This window comes from Oryza glaberrima, chromosome 12 (assembly GCF_000147395.1).
Source record: "Oryza glaberrima chromosome 12, OglaRS2, whole genome shotgun sequence".
NCBI classification, from domain to species: domain Eukaryota; kingdom Viridiplantae; phylum Streptophyta; class Magnoliopsida; order Poales; family Poaceae; genus Oryza; species Oryza glaberrima.
This window is the reverse complement of record NC_068337.1, coordinates 21,743,641-21,770,376: the sequence shown is the minus strand read 5'-3', so window position 1 is coordinate 21,770,376 and position 26,736 is coordinate 21,743,641. Positions and strand designations below refer to the sequence as shown.

Sequence of the window (26,736 nt, the reverse complement as noted above, 5' to 3'; positions counted from 1 at the left end):
ATGTAAGCTCTATCCATCACCAATAAAAAGCATCCATCCTCCCCAATGCTAACATCATCATCATCACACTTGCACAAAACAAAGGAAAGCTAAGATGGCAAGAACTCAGCTTCCATCTCCCAGCAAAAGGCTACCTAAAAAGTACAGGGCGGTCCTCCTCCAGTACGCTTATGACAGCAACAGTCTCCCACTAAAGCAAAAAAGAAAAAAAAAATTGATGCCTAACAAGTTAACAGCAGATGGCCACAATATATCTGCAGTATATAACTCCATTATTGGCTCTTGAAAGGATAACACGACGCATAAAACAATTCTATTCGCCTCACCACTCCACTTTAGTTGTTAGTTCTCACTTGTCACTTCTCAGATCGGATTGTTATAATATCAATAGAAGTAACAAGAAGGATGCATGTCTTCTTTCCATCACTATCTTTGAAAATAATAGTACTCCAAAAAGAACAGTGATGTAATTAACTAGTTACTATTACTGCTGGTGCCTATATGTGCTGCTTATTGTGAATTCTGACCTAACCATCATGCTTTTTGTGCAAGTTAATTAATTTCAGAAAAGGTGAACTATGGTCTACGGTACATGGTAAAAAAAAAACTGAATATTTTATATAGCTACTATTACAGTAGCATCTATCCCCAGGATGTTCAACAGGAGCACATACAAAGAAAGTATTGTAGGATTGCTTCTTATGGCCTAACCTAACCATCATTCTAGAGCCAGAAGCTGTGGGCTTGCCTGATTAGACTAGACCAAAAATCCTAACAAGATTCATGACTTTGTTAATGGGAAATCGCTTTCATCAAACCCCCTGACGAATAGTCAAACGGCGCCTGTATGAGGCATACCAGCCAATGGAAGAAAGCTTGTCATGGAAATTTCATGCCTTGTATCATGATTCTTGTTTTCTTTTAGGAAAAAGAGCAGGGGTACACACATCAACTAGTGAGATGTGTACAGGAAAAGATGACAGAAGCATATGCATTGTGCCTTGCCCCTGGGATATGTACAACCAGGGTAGCATAGCACCACTACAATGTATGCAAGGGCCAGGCAAGAAAGGAAGGAGAGATAAGCAACTAAAAGAGAGATCCACTAACTCCAGACAAAACTCTTTTACCTCCTGATTCCTCACAAAGACCCTCCACAAGCCTCAATTATTACCTCCCGAAAAAAAAAATTCCCCTCTGCCTTCTCCTACCTCGTCATCCTTTATAAAAGCCATCTGAAAACTGAAAGAAGATGCACCATACATGAGTTGCAAACCTGAGAGCCAGAAAGCTTGAACCACTTACATGGTAGGAGATGGAGCAGGCAGACGAGTCGTCGGTGAACAAAGAGAGCTCAGAGCAGCAGCAGCAGCAGCAGCTTACCAGCGAGCAAGATGATGACGGCGCGACATGGCTGAGCCTCACTCTTGCCACACAGGGATCACCAGAAGAAGCAACAGCCGAAGCAGAAGAAACAGAAGCAGCAAACTGCTCGGAGTCTGAGGCTCCCAAGCCTTCTTCTGCACCACACAAGGTGTTCTCATGTAACTTCTGCATGAGGAAGTTCTTCAGCTCGCAGGCTCTGGGCGGCCATCAGAACGCTCACAAGCGAGAGCGGAGCGCCGCAAAACGCTCCTACCATGCGCAGAGGATGATGATGGGGCTGCCTCTTGAGGCACATGCTGCCTTTGTGCACTCCCTGAGAGTAAACCAGAGCTCAGTGATTCAGAAGGCAAGCCAGCAAGCACAGATCAGGACAGCACCAAGGTTTCATGAAGGCAGCATCAGCTGGCCACCGATTGCTTATGAGGAGGTGCCGAATTCGACATGGCCAGGGAGCTTCAGATTGAGATCACAGCCTTCAGACCAACCATCAGAACAGAGTAAGATAGACTTAAATCTCAGGCTTTGATAGGTTGATGTACAACTCTGACCAGTACATAAGTCCCTCCTCAAGCTTGTCCTTCTGAATAAATGAGTTTGAAGTAATCAATAGGTTCAGCTCACCATCAGATCAAAATCATATGGTGGTACTGAACTTCGAAGGTATTGTTGTTCATTTGGAATTCTTGGCAGAATTATTGAAAAAAAAAATTCAGAGACAAGTTACTGCACTAATTTTGTAGCTAGAAACTTATTAGCATGATCATAGTTGATTCAACTGTGAAGAAAGACATGCATTCCGCAGCAATTCTTACACGAAGAATATATCTCGTCTTTATCAGTAATTCAGTTATATTGCAAGTGTTCTCAATTTTTATTTCCCAACATGTAGCTGAAGTTCCAAAAAAAAAAAAAGCATTCAGAACAGTGGCGATCTTGTCCAATTCCTACAGGAAATGAACTGACTAATTTTAAATTCCAGCAAAATCCTATGAAATTCCAACGCACCAAAAGCTAAGAGGAAGGTAATTTAAGGTTGGAAAGGACAGTACAGTTCCTCTTTTTTTTTATGGAAATGGTAGTGAAGGTGAAAGATTATCAATTTTCACTCATATGAAACACATTGCTAAGAAAAGCTTTGGAAAAGAAAAGGTAGTGCAGCTTATGTAGAAAAACTTCATGATGGAAAGGGTGGGGCGAAAGGAGAAAACTTTATGTACCTTTCAAGTTTCAAGTTGCACATATTTATAAGTAGAAAATTAGAAATGGCATCTGAACTACTCTAGGCTACTGTATTGCACGTAACACAAATGTAGGCATCACTTATAAGACAGAAACAACAGTAGGAGGTCATTTCTGCTGCATTAGTTGCCCTGAAAGAAAATCAAGTTTGTGAATACACCACAGTACCACACCAAGTCCCTCAACACAGTAGTCTTCATAAGCCAACCGCATCAAATATTTCTGATGATTCATTAGCAAAGGCGCATGCATCTATATGTTAGATTGAACAAAATATGTTGATACAAAATTGTCAGGGTAAATAGCACAAGAGGTGTCAACTTGTCGAGCATAACTGTTCAAGTCACCAGTGTTATTCAAGTCCATTTGTGATTCTACCCTTAAATAGGGAAAAGAAGGTACTGAGACTGTAACCAACAATTTCATAAAAAAAGATTAACAAAGGGAATGGACCAGCATATCAAACATTACAAGTTTTTCTCCCAACTAACCGAGACACCATGTTGTAAGTTATAATACAGAACTACAATTTTACAAAAACAGGAGAATGCCTGTTAGCCTGCTAGCGATTCAGTGGCTCCTAAATAGACTCTGAAATCTCCCCCTAAGGCTCAGGCTTTAAAACCATTCAGCATCTAAATGCTTAGAGCACTCTAACTTAGCTGAGAAGCTGCCCTGCAACTGTAATTCTTCCTTTATCTCCGGGAGCTCGAGACAAGCTCAGACTGTTAACATCGCAAAGTTGCAGACCAAAAACAGCTACTCTGTTAAATCTTGGAGGTACGACGCAGGGATATCAACAGGGGGAAGCAATGTTGAGACACACTTGAACTGTTCCAAATAATTGCAGAATTAGACCAACGCTACAATTATGACAATAATCTGATTAAGACTACATGATGCAGGACGTGCACAAACCTTGTGTTGCTTGTACTTGTCGCGAATTGCAGTTAAGGTTGAACATTTTTTTCTGAGCTGCAAGTCATGAATGGCCGAGATGCAATCCTTCAGTTCAGACACCTTGTATCCTGTCAACTTCTGCATCTTCTTGCTCTAGAACCACATGCAGTACAGTTTTTAGCCTTCAGGTATAGATCCACAGCAGCACTTTATACAGGGGAATAGTTTTTAGTTCTTACCCAAGGATTGGTGTACGGATCAATGTTCAGTTTAGCAACAAACACCACTGAGGCAGCAACCACCGATGGCAAGAACCGGAGACAGCCGTAGTCAAGTAGACTAAGCTCAGCAAGATAACTCCCCATGAACTCCAATAACAAGCTGGAGCGCTGCAACGAGTATACAAGAATCCGTCAGATACACCAATTTATGCACCCACAGAAGCAATAGAGCAAGAATTAAATGACTAATATGATGAATCACACGGATTGATGCTTACCTTTTTGTCTTCCTGGCAAGATCTCGTGAACCGCCTGAAATTTAAGTGGAACAAAGGGGAAATGCACAAAATGAGTCATTCAGCCACGAATTCAGATTGGGCGCAAGCATTTGCAGAGGATTATGATCATTTGGGGGGGTCAGTATGCCCACCTGAGGAATGTCTTGATGGTAGGATTGCCCATCTCGAACTCGAGAAGCTTGAGTATGTCGCTCTCCATCTTGACAACCTCCTGCCTAGTGTACGTATTATCAGTGATGTAGCAGAAATCCTCCACATGAGGAGGGCTAATCTCCTCGTACTTCCTGCAACCACCACCACCACCATCCAACAACCAAACTCAATCCCCCAATCTCTGATGCAATGTGAGGAGACTAGAGGAAGAAAATGGCGGCGGCGGCGGCTTACGCAGCGATGAGCATGGCGGCGACGCCGAGGAGCTGCAGCCTGTTGCGCCTGAGCGGGTGGGCGGAGAGGTAGCGGTCGAGGTAGGAGACGGCGAGGTAGAGCGTGTCGGCGACGAGCTTGTACTCGTCGGCGACCTCCACCAGCCAGTCCACGAGGATGGCCCGCATGTTCGCAGTCACGTCCACCTGCACCGCCTCGATGTAGTCCGCCGCCGACTGCCTCCGCGCCTCCACCTGCGCCCACCCACCATCGTCGTCAGATCCCAAACCAAACCAAACCTAATCCATTCGAATGCAGATCGAAGCGCGTACCTCCATGGATCGGAGGTAGGTGTAGATGTCGGAGGCGTACTGCGGGTCCCAACCGGAGGAGGGCGACGCCGTCGACGTCGACGCGGATGACGTGGGGGAGCCGCCGCCGCCGCCGCTGGGCGCCGCCGCCTCCGCGGCGGGCTCGGGCTGCTTGGACGACGGCTTGATGACGACGGGGTGGTGCGGCTGGCGGGGGGCGACGACGACGGCGTTGGAGAGGGTCGGGAGGTCGCTGAGCGCGACGCGCTTCCTCTTCGCCGGCGGCGCGCCACCGTCGGCGACGCCCGCGGCGGCCGAACGCTTGGCCTGCGCCCCAGCCGCCGCAGACGAGCGGGTGAGCCGCGCCGCGGAGGCCGGGGTGGAGTTCTCCTTGTCAGCCATCTCCTCCTCCTCCGGCGTGCGGCGGCGGGTGGGGCTAGGGTTTTGGGATTCGGAGCTCGAGGAGGAGGAGGAGGTTAAGTAGATTGGGGGAATGGGAGAGAAGAGCGCGAAATGGAGAATTCGAAAGGAGGGGAGACGCGCCTACGAGATGAATCGAATCCGATCTCACGAGGAGGGGGACGAGGGTTTCGTGGAATCGTGTTTCGCTTTTTTTTGGGGTTTTGGATTTTGGATTTTTGGGGGAATCTGGGGCTCGCGGGCGGGATCTGGGGCTCGATGAGGTAGGGTTTAAAACTCAAATTACCCATGACTCGGCGCCAAAACTTTTTTAACAGAGCTAGTAGTAAATGATTTTGCAGGTTATTACTGTAGTACTGTACTACTGTATTAGGCATTGGGAATTCCGGGAATTTAACTATTTGTCACTTTTAAGATTTTACTTATCCAAATGACCCTCTCAGGTCCACGTTTAATAATTTTCCACTTGAGAGTGGTAATTTCTTAAATATTTATCACTTTTACTCCCTCCGTCCTAAAATATAAGTATTAAGTATTTTGGAATTTTGACACACTCCGTCTTAAAATATAAGTACTTTTAGACTTCGATACATATACGGCGGTCGTAGGTAGGAGAGGGGAGTGGCTCACAGGTGGGGCCCGTGTTACTTTCCACGCGGACACGCCACGTAGACAAAAGTGGCAAATAATTAAAAAATTACCTCTTTTTCGGTGGCAAATTTTTAAGCACAAATGAGGAGCATTTGGATAAGTGACGAACCTAAAAGTGACAAATAGTTAAATTCCCCAGGAATTCCAACCCACACAGCCCAGAAGAATCCAACATTTTTTTTCTGAGGTAGACGAACTCAACCTTTACAAAGGAAAAAAAAAAGAGATTCTTTTACAAAAGGAAATAGAATGGAAAAATTAAGAGATCTTTTTACACAAGGAAATATAAGAGTTTTACATACATACTACTAGTATAATGTTATATATACAGGATGCAACACCAACGTTGCTACAACCAAAATACCAGTACATCGGTGAGGAAATACTGTATACTAACTCCAGGATTTGTACCCATAGCACAACACAAACTAACAAGAAGGTGAAAAGCACATTTAACCATGATGAAATGGTTAATCCTATATGGAAATCTGACGCTACTGAGCAACCCAACCTGGTTCGAGCTACTGCAGGGACCATGACCTGACCTCTACCTTGGCCATCCATGGGTTTGCTCCTCTTCTCCCTCTCCTATGTATCCCCATACTAATGTTGCTGCATCCAAATTGGATCGATTCGCATGATGTTTGAGAGTTTCCTGTTTCCGTCTTTGTCATGCAGAAGTAGTTCGTTCAGCTGACAGAAGCTTTGCAGAGCATTTGCTGTTGCTACCAGACTAGGGGAGATCATGAATGTGCATCACTGGAGACTGCCAGGAGGTGCATCAGCTCAAGCCGGCACTCCTGACCTCGGATGTAATGGCCCAGCATCATGCACCTGAACAGCCATCGCGGAATCACAAGGTCAGAACGTTGTCAAGTATCGGTAGGCAGCACAGGTAAGGAACTGCTAGTATTACCAGAATAATAGACGGGCAAGACGGTCGCGAGGAATAGATATCAGGGGCTGAAATGGGAGGGACACGTCCTCCACGAGCTCAGTGAATTCATCGTCCTCCTCCATCCCAAAATTTACAGCTCCACCCGCCATGTTCTCTGAGGTCGGAGAGCGATTCGTATGCATTTTGGGGGAGAGAGTTGCTAGCAGACCATGTACCACGGAGTAAACAGCTTCTTCCACACCAGGGCAGGAAGACTCCGAGAGTTCAACAACCTGTTCAAAATGGTTATTAGCTCAAATTGAAACAAAAAGGTGCCCCAGGAAACTGGGAAACTTCATCTTGCTTTGATTGCTATTTGCTGTTTTTGTTCACATGGTATCCAACAAGAGGAAATATATTAGTTGCGGAACTCAAAAGGCCAGAAACAGAACAACCTTCTCAGGTGACAGCGATCTCAAGTAATACAGCAGCTCGTTTTTCTCTTCTCCAGCAAATTGCTGCATTTGTTGGGAAGAATTTTTCTTCTTAAGTTCATGTAGCTCCTGCAAGGTTAAAAATAATATAAGAATACAATCAAATTCTGAATTGGTAGTTTTCAAGTGAAAGCTTAAACCTGCAAAGATGTTAAAGAATACCAATGGGATTAACCTACAGTTCAAAGGGAAGGTGAAATTGACCTCTAATATTACACTAGCCAAGCTTGCACTAAGCAGAGATTCTTGATACAGAAAAAAGTGTGAAATTAACGAGCCATGAAATTTTCACTGTGCATAATAGGTATGACAAGATTGGCAGATATATGCAGGGCAGTCAATATACATATGGCCATCACTACCAATCATCTATGATCATCCAATCAGGTAAGACTGTAAGAGATGGTTATTACCTTTTCCATGGAATCCAAGCGAGATTGCATACCGAGAATGAGTTTTTTTGCTTCAATACTTAAGCTACCTAGTCCATCCATATTTCCACATAATTTTTCATCTGCCATTTCTGATTTGATTGTCAAGCCTACATCTTCTGGTAAGCTGAGAAACATAGAAGGCCTTCCAACACTGTGAATTTCTTCACAGCTATCTCTTTTCTTGCATTCAGTTTCTTCTTCAGAAAACTCCAGCGTTCTTTCAAGGGAGAGTCTGTACTGAGCATTGAATAAAGTATACCTGGAACAAAGGCAAAGTGACATTAGAAATTAATTTTCCTTGGCACATGCAAATCACCCCATCAAGTGTTTATGCTAAATGCCAATGAGAAAAATAAAATAAAATAATATGTAAATGGTCTGGCCTTTCTTCTAAGTTAAGTGAAAGCATTCTATTTCACCATACCAACAATTATGGGTGAAAAGAAATTTGATGCCATCAAAAAGGTTAATATTTATTTCTTCTTACTTTTTTGTGAGGAAGAAGGTTAGCAATTCAATCTGAAATTTTGAGGAATCAAGTTTAATTTGAATGAACACCAAGCTGATACCAAGCAACTTATATCCGTCATCTCCTTCGTGAAATTATGAAAAGGAATGCACCCTTTAAGAGCAATTAACAGGGGTGGAAGAATAGCTAGTTCCAAAGAAAAATGGGATGTGACTATGTGAGTGCTGAAGCAATAGTGGTAGATTGTATGGGTAACAATTTCCAGGTAGACCAGACAAGGGTGTACACTTGGACTATATGCTCGAGGAAAACCAAAACTACTAGACACTGTACACTAAAATCTCATTGGCAGAAAAGCTGTAGGAAAAGGTTTGGAGTTCACAATTCACACCCTCAAGACATGCTTTGACATACCACATACATGAACGAAAGTGCTGCGATTGTCCTGACGAACTCAGCATAGGGAAATAGCATTTGTATTTCATGCATATAGATGATAGACAAGAGCTATGCTACAGCTGGCCACCAATAGCTGGCCACGCTACATAATTATTTATCTTAATGCATTGACCTAAAACTACACGCTAAGTCATTTGCTACTTTCCTGTGCACATTTCAAAAGGTGATCATGCTTAAATCTGACTTCTTTTGACCAACTAGAATCAACAATAATCAATACAGTGGATGAACATGAAAGCTAAGTTTCGGGCAGAAAAGCATACCCTGTCATTATTGAAGATGCCAACAGCTTGAAGAAAGGATTCCAAAGGGACTCTATGACCACATGGAACTGATCGGATGGAAGAAGGCCCAACATGCCTGAAACAGTCCTCTTCATTGCATCCACAGTTTCAGAAGGAACATCTTTTTGGATTATGCTTAGATCCAAAGGTTCTATGTCTTTTATCAAGTTCCAAAGGGCAGATCTCTACAAGCAAACACAGGAGCATCACGATAATGAAAAGTGACAATACAGAAATTCAAATAGGACCAAAAGATGCTAATGCTCTCATCTAGATAAGTTTGACAGTAGGGGGATGACAAGCATATATTCTTTGTTGGTGAAAGCTAAATAACATCCTCACACTTGTGAGGAGAGACATTCTAACTTTTGTTGTTGCTCAAGCATGCTGAATTACTTCTCCATCACTGCCATCCAACTATGAGAGGCTAAATAATGTGTATGCATACTCAAAAAGTTAACCATATTAGCACTCGGATGCACTTTTAGGAAGCTTTATACTGCTCAAGGGTTAAGACAAACTGTGTGCCAAGATTAGTACCCAGCATGACAAACTATCCAATGAGAAAGATAAAGTTGCGGCTTTGCGCATCGACGCTAGTATCGTTTACTTTTGTGTTGCCGACTTTAGGAACATTTACATCTCTAAATGAACAGATCTATATACGGTTCAAATCCTTCCAATCCCCCATCACTTCGCTCCAATCCAAATCCCACACCAACTAACGCAAATCATACATACCACCTACTGCTGCTCAATCGAGTATTTGCAAAAGGCTGAAAGCTATCGTTTCATACTTTCGCCTCGATTCTTCTGTTTCGTATAACATGGAGGAGGAACATGGAGTTTAACCCCCTCGGCTGTGCTCGCTCGCTCACCTCCTCGTAGGCGCCGCCGCGGAGGGGCCTCCCGCGCGCGTGAAGCTCGTCGGGCGACGACGACGACGCCGCCGCCGACGCCACCCCGACCCCGGCAAGCCCCCTTCGCCAGACGCCACGACCCGCCACCGCCACGGACGAGGGAGGATGACGAGCCCCGAGGAGGAGGAGCTTCCTCCCCACCGCGGACGACGACGAGGAGGCCCCCCGCGTCGGCGCGAGTATGCCGGAGGATATCGGCATGTGGTGACGCGCCCGCCGTCGCGTTCGCCGGCGGCGAGGGGGGCGGGAGGCTTCTCCTTCCTTCCCCCCCTCGCGGGGGTTGGGTATGTGGGTTGGTGGTGGTGTGGTGGTGGGCGCCTCGCTGGCAGGGGTGAGGAGGCGATGCGCGTGACTGCGCTTAGCTGGACCCACGCTGTCTCTGTCTCTCTCACTTCCATGTGGGCCCCACGGCGCGTGGGTGCACGTGTGACGTCGTACGCCCGCCCGTTGATATTTTGGCAAAGATTTGTTTGGGTTCGTTTTACGGCAATATTGTTTCGTTTATTCTTTGAAATTGTTTGGAGAGCTTAAGATTATGAAAATCAGCTGATTAGAAGCCAGCTTCTGAGAATTTGAAAAAGCTGGGTTTATCAGCTTCTGACTTCTAGTTTATTTTCTGGATTCTAATAACTACATCTTCTTATAATCTGGACCAAAAGCTGAACTGTATGAGGAGCTTATGATTATATAAGAAACTGCAGCAGCTAGAAGCTCCCCAAACAGACCCATATTTACAAACGAAAATAATTTGTAAATAAAACTTTTTTTATATATGTATTCTTAGAAGTCTAAAAGCAAAGATTGAAAAATAAACTTCGATAAAAAAAACTTTAAAATCAACTCTAAATTTAATATTGAAAATTTAAATTTAGCTGATAAGCATGAATTGAATTCTGAAAAAAAAAAATGCGACTAGAAGGTGGCGGCGTTTAAGTGTACCTGGACTTGTTCAGCTGCACGTGATCTTGGCTGCGATCTCCCCATAAGAAAAAGGAAATATCATCACAAACTCGTTATGGTCCAAAGAAGGAAAAAATATATATTAATTTATTAGTGTACCGGTTCAGCACGTTTTAGCTTTGTGGTATTTTAGTTGAATTTCCAGTGTTAAATTTGGTCAAATTTTGCTGAGTAATCATGGATTATAGAACATGGTTTTCAAGGTTTGTCGTGCCTAAGTTAGAATGGTCAGTGGCTACCTTTGTCCATAAATCCTTTCTCTGCTAAAGGAAAATTATACTCAAACTTTTCAATCCATGCACTTAGTTTAAGAATCACTAAGAATCGAGTGATGCTTGCTTCGGCCTTTTTCTGCTACGTGACCGATAAAAAGGCGCACGGTATAATAAATAGGTAATTTTCCTATAATGTAGTGATAGAGTATTTTATTCTTGCTGCAAAGCTGGATGGTTTTACACTCTTGATGTATCTTCTTTAAATGCGGTAACCTTTAAGATTGGTCGAATATCGTGAGATACAGTAAAAAAATATTTATATATACGTAATCAAGACCGACATAGATATATAAATCATATATCTATAATTTTCATGCAAAGCTCAATTATATTCTAAAATGGCATGTGTCTATTGTTTTTCTTTTGTTAATTGAGCACCGTCCAAGTGTCCATCAAGTATCATCTCTTTGGTCATTTTGATTGTACAGTATTGTTTTTGGCCTTTTGGCAGGCACAGGATGCTCACTGTGCTCCTCCGGTTCACCTCAACCGTCCATCCCCAATTCCAGAGGTACAATCAACGTGAACAAGGATAAGATGGATGCTTGGTTGTTCAAACATTGGACAAGGGAATCATTAGGTTATCTCCAACAAAGAAACCTTGTCCAGTGTCCATGGTGTGGTGATGTCGATGGATTTACATGATAGACCATGCTTTTTTTATTCAGATACCTACTACTCTGTAAAAAAACGAATTTCTATCTACGAGCCTAAACACACATGTGTGTCCAAGTTCATATATAGGATTGGTCTTTTTTTAGATGGAAGGGGTAGTTTATGTTGGAACTTTGGTCATAATTTGGCATATTTTAATCTAAAATAACAAGATAATAAACATGATATTTACAATGGGATTTGATCCAGTGATAGTAGTGAATGTAATCAACATGAGCATGCTTAATGTAGAATAAGCATCAACAATCACATAATAATACAATGTTGACATTGCGATGAACATTAACAGTAAAACTTCTAATTGAAATAATGTAAGAAGGTTATACCCCAAGAATGGTCCTCCGCTGGAGTTTGAGGCAGTATTGCCTCCGTTGGTGTTGACGGGAGCCTCCTTCTCCTTGTATCCAGTGTTGCCGTTGTCTCCAGTGTTCGACATATTGGTGAAGGTGAAGTAGATGTTGACGAACAGTGAGTAGTCACGCGTTACGCTCCCCAAAAACCTGATAGCCCGCCCGTCCGTGCAAACATCGCAGCAGCGCGTGGTTTCGGAGGCCTACTCTCCCAACGCATGTGCACACACTCGTCGGGATGAGATTACCGTAGCAGCAACAGCGTTGGAAAATGGATGAAAGTGTGTCTCACTATTTTTGCGGGAGATCAAATCCATTCTCATTTTATAAGAGGAATGGAAGATGAAGAGTAAGAGTCATGGAATAGGAAGAGGAATAGAGCAACTAATTGTCATCAACTAGCCATGAACCATCCTCCACGACACAACCATCAACCAACAATCAATTAAGAGTAATTGATGTAAGTTACCAATGGAATAGGAAGAGGAATAGAGCAACTAATTGTCATCAACTAGCCATGAACCATCCTCCACTACACAACCATCAACCATCCATCAATTAGGACTAATTGATATAAGTTACCAATTCCCTAATCAAATGGATTAATTCTCAAAACTCTTCATCCCATTGATATCCCATAAAAGAATGAATACACATAAATTTCTAGCATAATGAGCCTTGGAATTTATTTGATTTAATTGATTTAAATGGATCAATTACCCAATTAAATCTATCAGTTTATACTCCATCCATCCCAAAAAGAACCAACCTAGAGGGGACCGATGTATATGGACATAGAGGGTGTCCACATATATTGTTCTAGGAGGGGATTATTTTTGAAACGGAGGGAGTAAGTTGTTTACTTGTTCTTATCAATCTTAAGCTGGCTGATTTCTGGCCAGCTGATTGACTCTTCTACTCTCCTTTACTTGCACGACACGTGGCAAAATTGTGGAAAGAGCAGTGAGAGACTGAGAGTAAGCACAAGCACAGAGAAAAAACAAAAACTATCAAGAGATGAGACCACCAGAGAAGTAGGGAAAGAAAGGCTGATGGATCTCTCTGGACTGATCGATTGATGGCCGAAACAAAATGAGAGACTTTTTTGGATTAGAGTTATATATGTCCGTAGTTGGTCTTTAGAAAACCGGCTGGCGAATGGGCCATCAAGCCCATGATTGAAAGAAAACTAAAATATTTCTATTACAAGTGCGATGCTCTTTACAAATACTCCTTTTTTTCTAAATTGAAGTACAGCTATATGCATTACAAATTAAATCATAACTCAATTCAGCTTGAGTAAAAATAACTAAACTAAATCCACAATGAATTATTTATACAAGTTCTTCATGTTAAATTAAAATAATAAACAAATTACTCCCTCCGTCCCTAGATATAAGGGATTTTGGTTGGATGTGACACATCCATATAACGAATCTAGATAGATATTTGCTTAATGCTATCTTTTACCTATTCCTCAAAGATAAAGGTCTTATTAATGAGTTTTTAATTTGGATATAAGAATCTTATTTTTAATTTTACGTTCAATAATTAATAGGAGTCATACGGATTACAAAATACCACACGCACCAAATGGCACATTTGTTTTTAGAATTTTGAAACTACAACCAGTCAGTTTTTATCGCGTATGGTTATCCCTTTAGTTTATTATTTAAGTAATCTAGCTTAAATTTATAAGAGACTTGAACCGAACTTATATAAGTGATGTAGCTTATATAAGTTTATTATTTAAGTGATATATATACTAGCTTATTTAAGTGTAGCGCCCGTTCCGTCGTGGCGCCTAGCGGGAAAATTATCTCTTAAAAACCCTAATTGCGAAATCCGTTTCCTTGCTTGTTGTTTAGTGTCCGTGCCATCTCAGATCTCAAATCCCCAATCTATCGTCAAGTTCAATCCCGAAATCCAAATCCTTCCCAAATCAAATCCCTCCGCAAAAGTCTAATTCGCCTCCCTAGGGTTCGATGGGCCAAATCCCTCTCGGCCCATCTCCCCCTCCCTCCCCGGCTCTCTCTCTCTTTCTCTCTCTCTCCCTCTCCCCGCTCTGCCCGTGCGCTGCGCATGCGTGCGCGTGAGCCGCGTTGAGTCGAGCGCCCCCGCCCCCGCTGCCGCCTCCCGCCGCCAACGCTGCCCAAATCGCCGCGCCGCCCGTTGCTTCCCGCGCACGCGCGCGCCGTGGTGGCCGACCGCCTGGTCGCCGCCGCCGTCAGCCTCTGCCGCGCCTGCCCGCGCCTGCAGCCCGTGTCGCCGCTCCGTTCCAAACCGCCCCCGCCGTCATCGCCGTCGTCATCGGCTCGGCCCGCCACTCCCCGCGCGTGCCTCCAAGGGACGGAGGCAGAGCCCTCCGCCCCCTCTGCCGCGTCGCCCCCCTTCTCCCTCCTCCTTTTCCCCGAAATGGCAAGGTGGCAAGCCCCTTTTCCCCCTTCTTTTTCCCTTTCCCCGACCACCGCCGGCGTCACCACCTCTGCGCCGCTTGACCGCTCGCGCCACCCGCCCCATCTCCTTGACCGCCCCAAGGTCGGTTTCCAAACCGACATCGCCGCCCTATAAACCCAAGCGCCTCCCTTCCTTCCCCCCCCCCAAATCTTCCCCGTTTTCGCCCGCGCCATTGTCGCCGCCTCCCGTGCTCCGTTCGCTGTCGCGCGTGTCGGAGGAGCCGGCACGAGCGAGGACACGGAAGGGGACTCCGGGCGCACCCTCTCCTTCCTCCTCCCCGGCCCGAGGCCGGAGAGATCGCTCCCGTGCCGTCGGCCCATCGTCACTGCGCCCTTCCTCGTCGCGGTAGCGTCGCCCTCCGTTCTCCCTCCTTGTTCCATCTCCCCCCCTTAGTTTTCGGTAGTAGCATGCATAGCCTCGCCGCCGTTGCCGCCCGAGCTCCGTAGCGCCCGCTCGTCGCCAGCCTCGCTCGGCGTAGCTCCGCCCAATCCGACGCTAGCAACGGATTCCCGTAGCCGCGTAGATGCTCTCACCGCCAGGAATCGACCCCTTGTGACCTCGTCGCCGTTTCCCCCTTCTCCCGCAGCCGGTTGCCGCCGCCGCAATCCGCCGCCGTCGAGCATCCCCCGGCGAATCCAAGCCGTTGGCTCGTCTTCCCTCGTCCTGTGCAACATCCCGGTGTGCTCGCCTTCGCCTGTATCGCCATGGTTCACTCCGCCGCTCGCCGCTATCGTCCGCCGTCAGTTCCGGCCGGCGTCGTCGTCTACCTCCCGCCGGCCCGCGTGGCAGCCACGTAGGCGCCACGTCGGCGCCACCTCGGCCGCAACCGGACCGACCGACCCGGCCAGCCGCCCCCTCCGTTTCCCTCCCCGTGCGCGCGGTCCACCGCGAGCCGTGAGGCTGCGCGTGGGGCCGCCGCACCGCGTCCCCCGCGAACCGCGCGCATGCGCCGCGCCTCCCTCCCAAAACCCTAGCACGCCCCGCGTGCACCTCGCTCACAGTGAGCCGAGTCGCTGGCAAGCGGGTCCCACCCGGGACCACGCGGGATGGACCCGGCCCACCGGCTCACTCCCTCTCTCCTCCCCGTCCGCGCGCGCCTTGGGCCGCCTCCTTGGGCCGGCCGGCCCATTAAGCTCGGCCGAGCCGCCCCTTTCTCTCGGGCCGCGCCCTAGCCGCCCGAGGGAAGTCTAATTTCCCTCCCTCCTCCTTTTCTTTTCTTTTCTTTTTCAAAAAGGATTTAAATAAATACTTTTCCTCTAGACCAAAAATCCAATAATCTTAGAAATCCAATATCTTCCCAACCGTAAGTCCGTTTGACTCCGTTCAACTTCCAAAATTCCTCAAATCTCGAGATCTATCTAATGGCACGCTTAGAGGTCAATAATAGGGCTTTATTTTCGCCGTTTACTGAGTTGTCCCGTTTCGCGTGTAGTTTCGGAGCCCGAAGTCCCGCAGTGCGAGGATTTCGAGGATCAGGCTCAAGATCTCGAGCGAGGCAAGCCACCTTTGAACATCTTGAGCCTATATTTGAACTTAATTATGTTGCTTGAAAAATATTATGCATTGATAGGATTGCACTTAATCCGCTAGTCCCGTCTGCAAGGCAGATTGGCGGACCTACCTAATTTGTTGCATTTGATCCTTCCATTGTAATGGTTATACCATGTTCCCTTGTAACCACCTAGTTGCGCCTCGGTAATCGTGCACTCTGCACGAGTATCGACGGTCGCCTTCAAACTTAAAATCTGAGAAACATCTTGGGTAAAACTTGGGTTTTACAAAACACTTGGAAAACCCGACACCTGGGTCGGTGCTTGCGAACCAAAAATGAATTTCCAAAACCGCGGACCGGGGAACGTACCGGGTGTACGGTTTCCCGCTCTTGCACTTAAGGACCGTTTCCTTGGAATTTCATCCGAACATAAGACAAGTACGACCACATGGGTGGAATGGGACACCCCTGGCTGAGTAATTAGCTAATTGGGGGAGCCATGATGCCAAGAGACATGTGGATTCGCCAGGGTGGTGTCGGGGAGGACCCCTGGGCTTCCTGGCACAGTATGGTCTGGGACCTAATCTGGTGTTGGTCTGGGACCCCTCTCGTTGGCATATGGTGAACCTGTGTCGGCTTTCAAAATGCCTTGTCATGAAAGCCTCAAGGTCTCTAGTCGTGGCCGTTCTGCACGGGCTGGATGATCCGGGTTAGTAATGTCGTGTGGGTAAAGTGTACCCCCTCTGCAGAGGTCATTAAACTGTTCGAACAGCCGTGCCCACGGTCATGGGCGGATGTGAGGTAATTCCTAGCGTAGTTTTGTTTGACTACTGCCTTGTGAAATTTGCTGTTGTGGAATGGGTTTGATATTTGGAAAATCTGCGGCTGATGGGATTAGCCAGGCCCGGGTGGCCGTTTGAAAGCTGTTGGCCGGGTGCCAATCTTGTTCAATTCAAAAGACTGATACATTGCACATACTCCGACTGGACGAGACGCACTGTCTCATCCGTGTCGTTTGAGAAGCACTCACTTAGTTGTTTCAGAAAAGAGTTCAAATAAAATCAATTGCAAAACAACAGCCTTTCCTTGAAGCTTGCATTAAACACTTATTTGCCAAGGCTTGCTCAGTACTTCCGTACTCACCCTTGCTCTATATAAATAACCCCCCCCAGTTGCTGAAGAAGATGAAATGGATCCCGCTGACGAGGAGTTCTTCCAGGAGCAAGCCGGCTACGACGAGTTTTAGGGTTTCGGCCTAGTTCCCAAGTCGCGCCTGTGATGTTTGGTCCAAGTCTTGGCTTCCGTTTCCCTTTTGTAATGCAATTGTGAGCTCGGGATCTGTCCGCAGCCCAACATGACTATACTCCTACTCTATAATAAAGAGACCTCTGTTGCTGTGATATTCTGTCTTCCTGTGATACCAGCACTGTTTCCTGGGACTGGTATCGATTAACAGGTTAATTTGGAGCGTCACGGGCTAGTTCCGCTCGGGACTAGTTCGGGGCATGACACTTAGCTTATGGCCCGTTCTTCTATAGTTACTAGCTATGATCACAAAATTATCACCATCACACACTTTCCAAGTTTCTAGACAATATGATTTCTCTGAGAACTATTTTTTATCAGTATTCCTTTTAAAATATGAATCATTTTTTTAAAATTTCTAATGTTTAATCCATCGATCCGTTCGTTCCAGAGAATAATCTCCATAATTAACCTTAATTTCATGTGTCATTCATCACATTTTCAAACGGACCCTAAACCACCGTGTAAGACTGTCATGTTGGGGCGAGGGGGGCAATTTTAGATATTCATTAATTAAGACTAAATATCATGTAACGACAAATTGAATTGTAAATGCTTATATGTCCATGAGATATCCTAGTACGAATCTTAATCTTTGTAGCTTTATTCCAAGCTCCCCCTCTCCCATCTAATTAATATGATCTTTTGCCATATGTTTTATCAAAAGCGATGGATAACTAATATAAAAGGGCAATAGATATCATTCCATACTTTTTTCTTTTACAAAGCATCCACAAAAGCTCCAGCACAAGTGGTGAAACTCTATGTTAGTCCAACTCCATCCAATACAATTTTTTTTCCATACATCCCATTTTCTTGCTTAGCAGTACATCAGTAGTCATTTTCATTATTATCGCCATCGATTTCGCTACCACTCCGTACAACTTTGCCTTAAATCGATGACTTGTCCGCGTCAAAATAACTCAGAAAGTCAGAATTAACAAAAAGAAAATTCATCAAACCATGTAAATCCACCATGTTTGAGTTATCATTTTCTCCGGACCATTAACGTGAATTGTATTTGATTAACACGATAAAAATAACATTTTAAAAAAATCATCTTCACAAATAGCTTGGAATGAGCGGTTTAGTCAATGCAATAGAAAAAAGGTTATTTTAGAAATCATATATTTAGAAGCATGGAGCAAATAACCAGTGGCAAGAATGCAGGGAAAAAATTCTAAAAAGAACATGGTCATAAAGCTGAAAATTAAGGACCGAGAAAACAATCTACATATGCATTGTTTTTTTAATTCTTGTTAGCTTATTGTTAACAACAAAATTTGGTAAGTCCGGAGTAATCATCGACTTAGAGTCAGTATCGGCTTCAGAGTCCTGAAATCGACCGATGGAAGTTATCAAGTCGCCAATAGCCGGATTTCTGCTATATTCGGTTAAGGAAATTAATCTACTAAAGGAAGGTTATCCATAAGCGACCGAGTTCAACGAGGATGCGACATGACAGTTTATCTATTAGTTAGGAATAATTTGTTAGTTTCCTTTTATCTTTAGGAAAGTGTGTTTAGTGTCCGATAAGGACTTTATGTTTTCCTGTTATCTTTAGTAAAGTTTCTTTTTTTGTCCCACAAGGTCTAGTATCTACCCATGGGTATAAATATATACACCCGGGGTCATTGTAATTTACTCCCTCCATCCCTAAATGTTTGACGCCGTTGACTTTTTTAAACATGTTTGACCGTTCGTCTTATTCAAAAAATTAAGTAATTATTAATTCTTTTCCTATCATTTGATTCATTGTTAAATATACTTTTATGTATATATATAGTTTTATATATTTCGCAAAAGTTTTTGAATAAGACAAATGGTCAAACATATTTAAAAAAGTCAACGGCGTCAAACATTTAGGGACGGAGGGAGTATCTCTCAATCAATACTATTCTCGGCGCATCGCCACCTTCTTTTCTGATGTTTTACTTATCAACCGGCGGAATTTGGCACCTGACGCGGGGCTGCATCGGTTCAGTTCGATCTCCGGTGAAGGGGTAAGTCCTACGTTCCGTCGGCCCTAGTATATCTATCAGCTACATTGGTGTTGTTCAAGGCTGCATCGCTTCGATCTCTTAGATCGCTCTGGTTTGGTTGATATATTTGCCTACATGATATCTCAATTCTATCTCTAATTGCATTGTGTTTAGAGACGCATCGGTTTAGTTGGGACTGTCTCGGTTAAGTCTGATCTTCTGTCTTAGCCGATATATCTCTACAATCACAATTCTGTTATAAATAGATTTGTTATATCCATCACATTAGACGGATCTATCGGCTCATCGAGTACTATATTATCATATATAATCTCGTGCTGCATCGGTTAGGTCCGACCTACTAGATTGTTGTTGATAATATAAATCTTACTAAGCTGATAGGTTCATGCTAGTGTTTTATCGGGGTGCTAGCCGATAAGTTATCTGGACATTGCATCAGCTTACAAAGATTACAAACAAGTTGGATTTAGCCGATTGCAACAAAGGTTTCACTGTTTATCTAAATCGATTGGATTTTATGATATCGAACTTTTAGCCGATGTATGCTTTAACCATCGGATCAGTACTTATCCTATCATATTATTATTATTAGTCGATTGGTTTTTATTGGATTATATTATTGTTATATTTTATTATCAGCCGATTGTCATTATATCATTATCTACATTGGACATATAACCGATTGCTCAAAACCCTATCGACATCGGCTGAAATCGGCATCGGCTAATATTGGCTATCGGTTGGAATTACTCCATCGGCTTGTCAGGTGATTGGCTGTTTTATCTGTTGTTTACCTATCTTATCAGTTGCATGATCAAACTGACTGGCACGCCCGCATCTCATCAACCTTTGGATCTGCATTGGAGCTAAGCAGATCTCCTAAACCAGTGTGTGTTTTTTGCATCAACACTTATCAGACGTAACTCTGAATTTAAATTTTACTAGAGATGATTTTAAGGTTTTCCTATGGTAGTTTGTTTATATATTGGCTTTAATATTAAGAACGCATGTATAAAAGTTTTATAGCATGGTACAATTTTCCATGGTTTTCAGCTGAGGAGCATGTTTGGGTAGCTTTTGATTTGAGAAGCAGGTGGTTGCTAGCCAACTTCTAAAAATCTATAAAAGTTGGGTTTTCTATCTTATAGTTTATTTTCTAGATTTTACAGCTACATTTTCTTAAGACGTAAAACATAGAAAAAAACTAGATTATTTAGAGAAGCTTATGATTCTAGAAAAAACTAGAATTCTTAGAAGTTTCCTGAATATCGGAGGAGTACTACCCCTATGAAACGGACAAGGAGTCGAATAGGAAACCAACTCCTCTAAGGGCCTGTTTGGTAGAGCTCCAACTCCTAAATTTAACTCCAGGAGCTGAGTATAGAGTGGAGTTATGGAGCTGTCTAAAGCCAACTCCACCTCTCTAGTTCATTTTGTGAGGGTGCTCTACCCAGTTCCGCTCTCATTTTAAGTGGAACTGAAACTGTTTGGCTATGCTTCAGCTCCACGAGAGGTAGAGCACTAGAGTTGGAGTTGTGCTAAACATGCCCTAACTTAGGGTCCCGTTTGGTAGGGCTCCAAACTTCAATTCCCAACTCTAAAGTCCAACTCCAATAGGAGCTAGCTCCTATAGGAGCTGAAGGTGGGTATGAAAGTGGTTTACTAGATTGGTCAGTTCCACGCCACCATGTCCTGTATCGCTATTTCGTCAAACACCTAGTTGGTGTTCTGTGGTCTTGCCGACGTTGTCGTCGCTCAGCTAAGGCTAGTCGCTGCCGAACCGCTAGCCCTAGCTGGTCAAGGGAGGATGAATTGTGGGGAAGAGAGACAGAACGAGAGGAGAAGGGGTAGTTCAATGACATATCGCGTAAACACATGAAAAAAAATAAAGGATAGTAGGTCTTTTAGGGTGGAGTGGAGCGGGAAAAACCCAGCTCAACCCCCGTAGTATGATTTTGTGGAGCAACTCTGCTACCTCCGCTCAAAAATTGAAACACATCTCTAACTATAGGGAAGTTGGAGTTGGGAGCTAAAAATGTGTCAAACGGGCACTTAGTTTTCTCTTATTTTGAGTGGCTTGATGTGTACTCTAGATACGTTGAGTGGTACCCACCATCCCATATAAAAGGCCGTAAAAGAGACGAGAGACTGTTTGCACGTCACACTCACAAAAGCCTATCCCCACGAATACGGGTGGACAGAAAAAGATCGAACCGAAAAGACTGAGACCGAGACGAGAAATTCGGTCATCAATTCGGTACTAGGCAGTGAAAGACTAAATTTTGTTCGGTCAATTCGGTTAGTCTCTTTGGTTAACCGAATATACCGAATTAACAGAAAATGCCTAAATGTAACCTACAGTCCACTAAGTTCAATAGGATTAAACTATAACTTTCACATCCCTACTTCTTCTAGGCATGCAACCTAATAATAGTCTTTACTCATACTTGCTTACGGATTTTCCTTTTTGTGATTTTTGTGTTGAAAATTTCCATTATTTCTTTGCACATATGAAAATATTGCTGAATTTCGGTCAGACCGAGACCAAGACCGAAAAGATCGAGACCGAATTTGTCGGTCCTAACATTTTTGCGTTGAACTTCGGTTTTCACTTTTCAAAGACCGAAGATCGAGATCGAAAATTTTGGTCAGACCGAATGCCCACCTCTACCCAAGAAGATGAGGCGGGCGAGCGTGCGGTGCTGTGGAGTGGAGGCGGTGTTGCCTAGTGGAGTCGTGCAGAAGGAGAATAGATGGGGATTGGGATTTGGGGAGGGTTGACTAGGGTTAGAAGATATATATATACTCGTTCATTGGGCTTCAATTCTATGGGCCAAATGACGGATAAATTTTAGAATTGGTCCTTAACTCCAATGAATACACGTCACCGTGGGAGATGGGAATGGGTCCCGATGGTGATAAGTTTTAAATCATTAAATTTCCCATAAATGATAGATGTCAACATCCCACCCCCTAAATATGAATTTACCGTGGGGAATCAGCGATCGGGTCCCGTTGCCGTCTCTGTACGGCAGTAGTAGAAGTGAGAGGAGGTTTTTCCGGTTGAGTGGTGGTACCCACCATCCCCTATAAAAGGCCCGTAAAAGAGACAAGAGACTGTTTGCGCGTCACACTCATCACACAAACACAAGCCCCATCCCCGGGAAGACGAGGCGGTGTGTGGCACGTCACGTGCCCCACCCCCCTCCCCACCCACCCGCCTCGTCACCCACCCATCTCCAAATCCATGGCCCCCCTCCCCGCCGCCGCCACCGCCACCGCCTCCTCCGCCGCCACCCCCGCCGACGACGAGGCCCACTCCCTCCTCCCTTCCACCCCCTCCGACGAGGAGGATGACGACGACCTCGAGGAGCGCGCCTACGAGGCGACCGAGAAGGTCATCGTCTCGATCTCGGACTTCCCCGACGCCGACGACGACGAGGAGGAGTCCGGGCTCGCCACCTCCACCGCCGCCTCGGGGATCCCGCCCTTCTCGTGGAGGAAGCTGTGGCTGTTCACGGGGCCGGGGTTCCTCATGAGCATCGCGTTCCTCGACCCGGGGAACCTCGAGGGGGACCTGCAGGCCGGGGCGGTGGCCGGGGACACGCTGCTGTGGCTGCTCCTGTGGGCGACCTCCATGGGCCTCCTCGTCCAACTGCTCGCCGCCAGGGTGGGCGTCGCCACGGGGAGGCACCTCGCCGAGCTCTGCCGCGACGAGTACCCCTCCTGGGCGCGCCGCGCGCTGTGGCTCATGGCCGAGGTCGCCATGGTCGGGGCCGACATCCAGGAGGTGATCGGCAGCGCCATCGCCATCAAGATCCTCAGCCGCGGCTTCCTCCCGCTCTGGGCCGGCGTCGTCATCACCGCCTTGGATTGGTCAGTCTTGTGAATTTTTTTTCTTTTTTGTTGGGTCGGTTTCGATTCCTGATTGGTTTGGATCTTTCGCATGGCTTTGGTGATTGTGATTGACGAGGTCTAGATCACACACCATAGTTCCAAAAGATTAGAAGTTTGCTTTTCTTTTTCCCTATCACCAACTTAACTTGAGATGCTTCCAAAAGAAAAAAAAAATGCTGCTGCTTTAAGTTCTTGATACTTAGTATATTTGAGAAAAAAAAAGAAATGTGTTGTTGCTACTTGCTACTAAAGAGTTTGAGTGTGATGTTAGATCATGAGCTGGATTTTGGGGAGGTTTTGCTGTGACTGTTATAGGCTGCTGATTCGTTGTTTTCGTTTAATTTGTAGCTTCACTTTTTTGGGCGCTGGTTCAGTTCTTCTCATTTCGCTGTAAACCACAGTACTTCCTTTATTAATTTCATAATTTCGAGGATTGTTCACTTCTCTTAAAATTGGCGGCGTACGATCACTGTGTTGGAGATAACTGTACTGTATATTGATAGACTTCATATTCATGGTACCCTATAACGTAGGATGGTTGAATGCTTGAGGAATTTTAGCTTTCGCCCCAATTCATTTTACATGAACACAGTCTCAGATCTGTTTTGGCTGCGAATTCATGAGAAATGAAAAATTAATGCCCAAGTTCCAAATATGGATAATCACGGAACCTGTACCTCCGAATTTTTCATTTTCACAATTCCAAGCTGCTGATTACTCAATGATGTGATGTTTTTGGTCAATTTAACTTAATTTTGTCAGGAGAGGCTTATGATAGTTTTGGGTTTGTCCTGAAGGAATATAAAGTACCAAGTTACTGTGCTGACCTTTTCATGATGGATTGATGCTGCTGACAGCTATAGACTGTATTTTAATTTAACTCCGTACTCACTGCTTGTGCTTATGCAATTCTTTGACGGGACTTTTGGTTCTGATAAAAGTAGGACATGTTCTGTTGTTGTCCATCAAGAGTTATTTTATATATCTCGTTCTAGACCCTTGCTTTGATTAATGATATGATTCAGAAGTCTGTACAAGTGCTCACATGTTCACTAGCACTAAAAACTACTAATTGGATTAGAATATTAATCACTTGCTAGTTTCTGTGAGGATTTCTGCCTTGTGCTTTGCACGGTGCTAAGTTAGGTCTGTTTCAAAATTAGTATTCAAAGTCATGAAAATTGTGGAACTATCTTTGTTTGGACCGTCACTTACGAGATGTTTCTTTTTTTTTTTCAGTTTCATTTTTTTGTCTCTTGAAAACTACGGGGTGAGGAAATTAGAAGCTGTATTTGCGATTCTAATTGCGACTATGGCTGTCTCCTTTGCATGGATGTTTACTGATACCAAGCCAAACATGAAGAACCTGTTCATAGGTAAAGATCCTACCGATCGGCAGCTTTTGACACTACAAAATTGTCCCACACTCTTGACCCATTGATTACGCATAATTTTGTCTGCAGGTATTTTGGTCCCAAAATTGAGCTCCAGGACAATAAGACAAGCAGTTGGGGTTGTTGGATGTGTTATCATGCCACACAATGTGTTTCTCCATTCAGCGCTTGTTCAGTCGAGAAAAATAGACCCAAACAAGGAACACCAAGTCCGTGAAGCGTTGAGATACTATTCAATAGAGTCAACCATCGCCTTGGCTGTGTCCTTCATGATAAATCTCTTTGTAACAACTGTTTTTGCGAAAGGATTTTATGGCACAAAAGAAGCTGGTAATATTGGCCTTGAAAATGCTGGACAGTATCTACAGGAGAAGTTTGGTGGAGGGTTTTTCCCTATCCTCTACATTTGGGGAATTGGACTATTAGCTGCGGGGCAGAGTAGTACCATAACGGGAACATATGCTGGACAGTTTATAATGGGTGGATTTTTGAACTTGAAGTTGAAAAAATGGATCAGGTCACTCATCACCCGAAGCTTCGCGATTGTGCCAACGATAATTGTCGCACTCTTCTTTGATAAATCGGATTCGCTGGATGTTCTAAACGAGTGGCTAAATGTGCTTCAATCAATTCAGATCCCTTTTGCCCTGATTCCGCTGATAACTTTGGTTTCCAAGGAGAAAGTTATGGGGGTATTTAAAATAGGTCGAAATACTCAAGTAAGTCGTCATTGATCTGTGATATAATGCCTGTCCTGTTCTTCAAGCATTCTGCATCCTTCATTTCATGAGATGGCTATATCTTCCATTGACAGCATAATCCAGCCATAAATAATTGTGGTAGTCAATTAATTTGGTGTTCTATTACGGAAATTATAGATCCTACTTGTGTTTCTGTCTGCTCATGATTGCACACTTCGCTGCAAGATGCCACTGCCACTGCCACTGCAAAGCCTTGAGAAAAAGCCATCCCTGCATTTAGGATTTGCATTGAACATGATAGATACTAAATCAGCAATGCTGTAGGACATATCCCAGATTCCCACCTGTATCTGTCTGGGTTCTTTTAGGATCTGCATTGAACATTTTATATCTTCAAACCAGCATGCCTACGAACTATTTGACTTATTAGTTAAATGATGGCGTATTACTGCTCTAGTGACATTCTTGCTTTGATTTGCCATTGTTGAGGTGTAAAGCCGATGATGTTCTGTTCTCACTCAGTTGTGTCAAATTTATGCAGGCTGTGACCTGGACAGTGGCGACACTATTGATCACGATCAATGGCTATCTCTTGCTGGATTTCTTCTCTTCAGAAATAAGAGGCCTATTATCTGGCTCAATTCTCTGCGTGGCAGTACTTGCTTATGCTTCTTTTGTATTGTATCTCATCCTGCGGGGTACCGAGCTGCCAAATCAGATCATCACAACTATACGCAAGAGTTTTTCATGACAAAGATAACCAAAATTTTGCCGTTTTAAACACCATCATAACATCTCAAACGTATAGAGAAATATGGACTTGGGGATTGGAGGAGATACTCACTGTACAGTGACTTCCAAAAGGGTTAGCTGTTTGAGAAGAAGTGCAACTGATGTAATCTTCATTTCATTTGTTGTAACACCCTGACTGTGTCGTCCTGAAGCAAAGGAAATACAAAGAGAGATTAATGAAATGATGATCAATGTCGTTGGCAAACTTGCTCTCTTTTCTTCTGTTTTTTTTGGTTGCTTTTCTTTGGACGTGGAGAACATTTCTATCTTCACATCGTGAATTTGTGATGCATATACTTGTCTGAAATGCGATAATCCCAAATCAAGCTGATTTTGTATTGATTTTAATTTGCTGTCGGTCGGTCGGAGATGAACTGACAGGCGTCTGTTTTACAAGCATCAGAGCCCAACAATAACAGTGGGCCTGACGTACCCTTGCAACTAATGCAAATGGGCCCAATAATTACAGATGGGCCGGCCCACGCTTCCATCTGGACCAAAGTACCCATCGTCTTGAACTCTCGCGGATATCTGGTGGGCCGCGACCTGGAAATGTACAAACGCGTCCCCGGGCCGCGCCCCCCTCGCTAAGCAGGGCGGTTAGCGCCTAAGTGCGACTAGTTTAGCGTGATTAGTTACAAACAAATTAATAAATAAATAGTGGAATAAAAAAGTTTTAAAATTTAAGTTGAAAGTTTTAAATTT

The 26,736-nt window shown here is 44.4% G+C and overlaps 4 protein-coding genes across 5 annotated transcripts; 2 read left to right on the top strand and 2 right to left on the bottom strand.

Moving 5' to 3' along the window:
* The first annotated feature begins 1,069 nt into the window (after positions 1 to 1,069).
* LOC127757063 (zinc finger protein 7-like) lies at positions 1,070 to 2,118 on the top strand. The gene has a single exon (XM_052282485.1). The coding sequence runs from the start codon at positions 1,316 to 1,318 to the stop codon at positions 1,910 to 1,912; it is 597 nt and encodes a 198-aa protein (XP_052138445.1). The 5' UTR covers positions 1,070 to 1,315; the 3' UTR covers positions 1,913 to 2,118.
* Positions 2,119 to 2,298: 180 nt separating this feature from the next.
* Positions 2,299 to 5,374, bottom strand: LOC127757060 (cyclin-A3-2). The gene is made up of 7 exons (XM_052282483.1): positions 4,744 to 5,374; positions 4,433 to 4,665; positions 4,177 to 4,329; positions 4,025 to 4,058; positions 3,765 to 3,914; positions 3,544 to 3,678; positions 2,299 to 3,456 (listed from the first exon to the last, which is right to left on the bottom strand). Exons 1-7 carry the CDS (start codon positions 5,122 to 5,124, stop codon positions 3,385 to 3,387), a joined length of 1,158 nt encoding a protein of 385 aa, XP_052138443.1. The 5' UTR covers positions 5,125 to 5,374; the 3' UTR covers positions 2,299 to 3,384.
* Positions 5,375 to 6,038: 664 nt separating this feature from the next.
* LOC127757058 (uncharacterized) lies at positions 6,039 to 10,045 on the bottom strand. Of its 2 annotated transcripts, none has more exons than XM_052282480.1 (6): positions 9,608 to 10,045; positions 8,790 to 8,995; positions 7,578 to 7,857; positions 7,126 to 7,233; positions 6,710 to 6,963; positions 6,039 to 6,627 (listed from the first exon to the last, which is right to left on the bottom strand). In XM_052282480.1, exons 1-6 carry the CDS (start codon positions 9,929 to 9,931, stop codon positions 6,537 to 6,539), a joined length of 1,263 nt encoding a protein of 420 aa, XP_052138440.1. In that variant the 5' UTR covers positions 9,932 to 10,045; the 3' UTR covers positions 6,039 to 6,536. The 2 variants fall into 2 exon arrangements, with proteins under 2 accessions (XP_052138440.1, XP_052138441.1); XM_052282481.1 differs by having other exon boundaries at positions 9,689 to 10,044.
* Positions 10,046 to 22,450: 12,405 nt separating this feature from the next.
* LOC127757054 (metal transporter Nramp6) lies at positions 22,451 to 26,236 on the top strand. The gene is made up of 4 exons (XM_052282475.1): positions 22,451 to 23,123; positions 24,384 to 24,520; positions 24,608 to 25,257; positions 25,781 to 26,236. The coding sequence occupies exons 1-4, from the start codon at positions 22,495 to 22,497 to the stop codon at positions 25,988 to 25,990; spliced, it is 1,626 nt and encodes a 541-aa protein (XP_052138435.1). The 5' UTR covers positions 22,451 to 22,494; the 3' UTR covers positions 25,991 to 26,236.
* Positions 26,237 to 26,736: the final 500 nt, after the last annotated feature.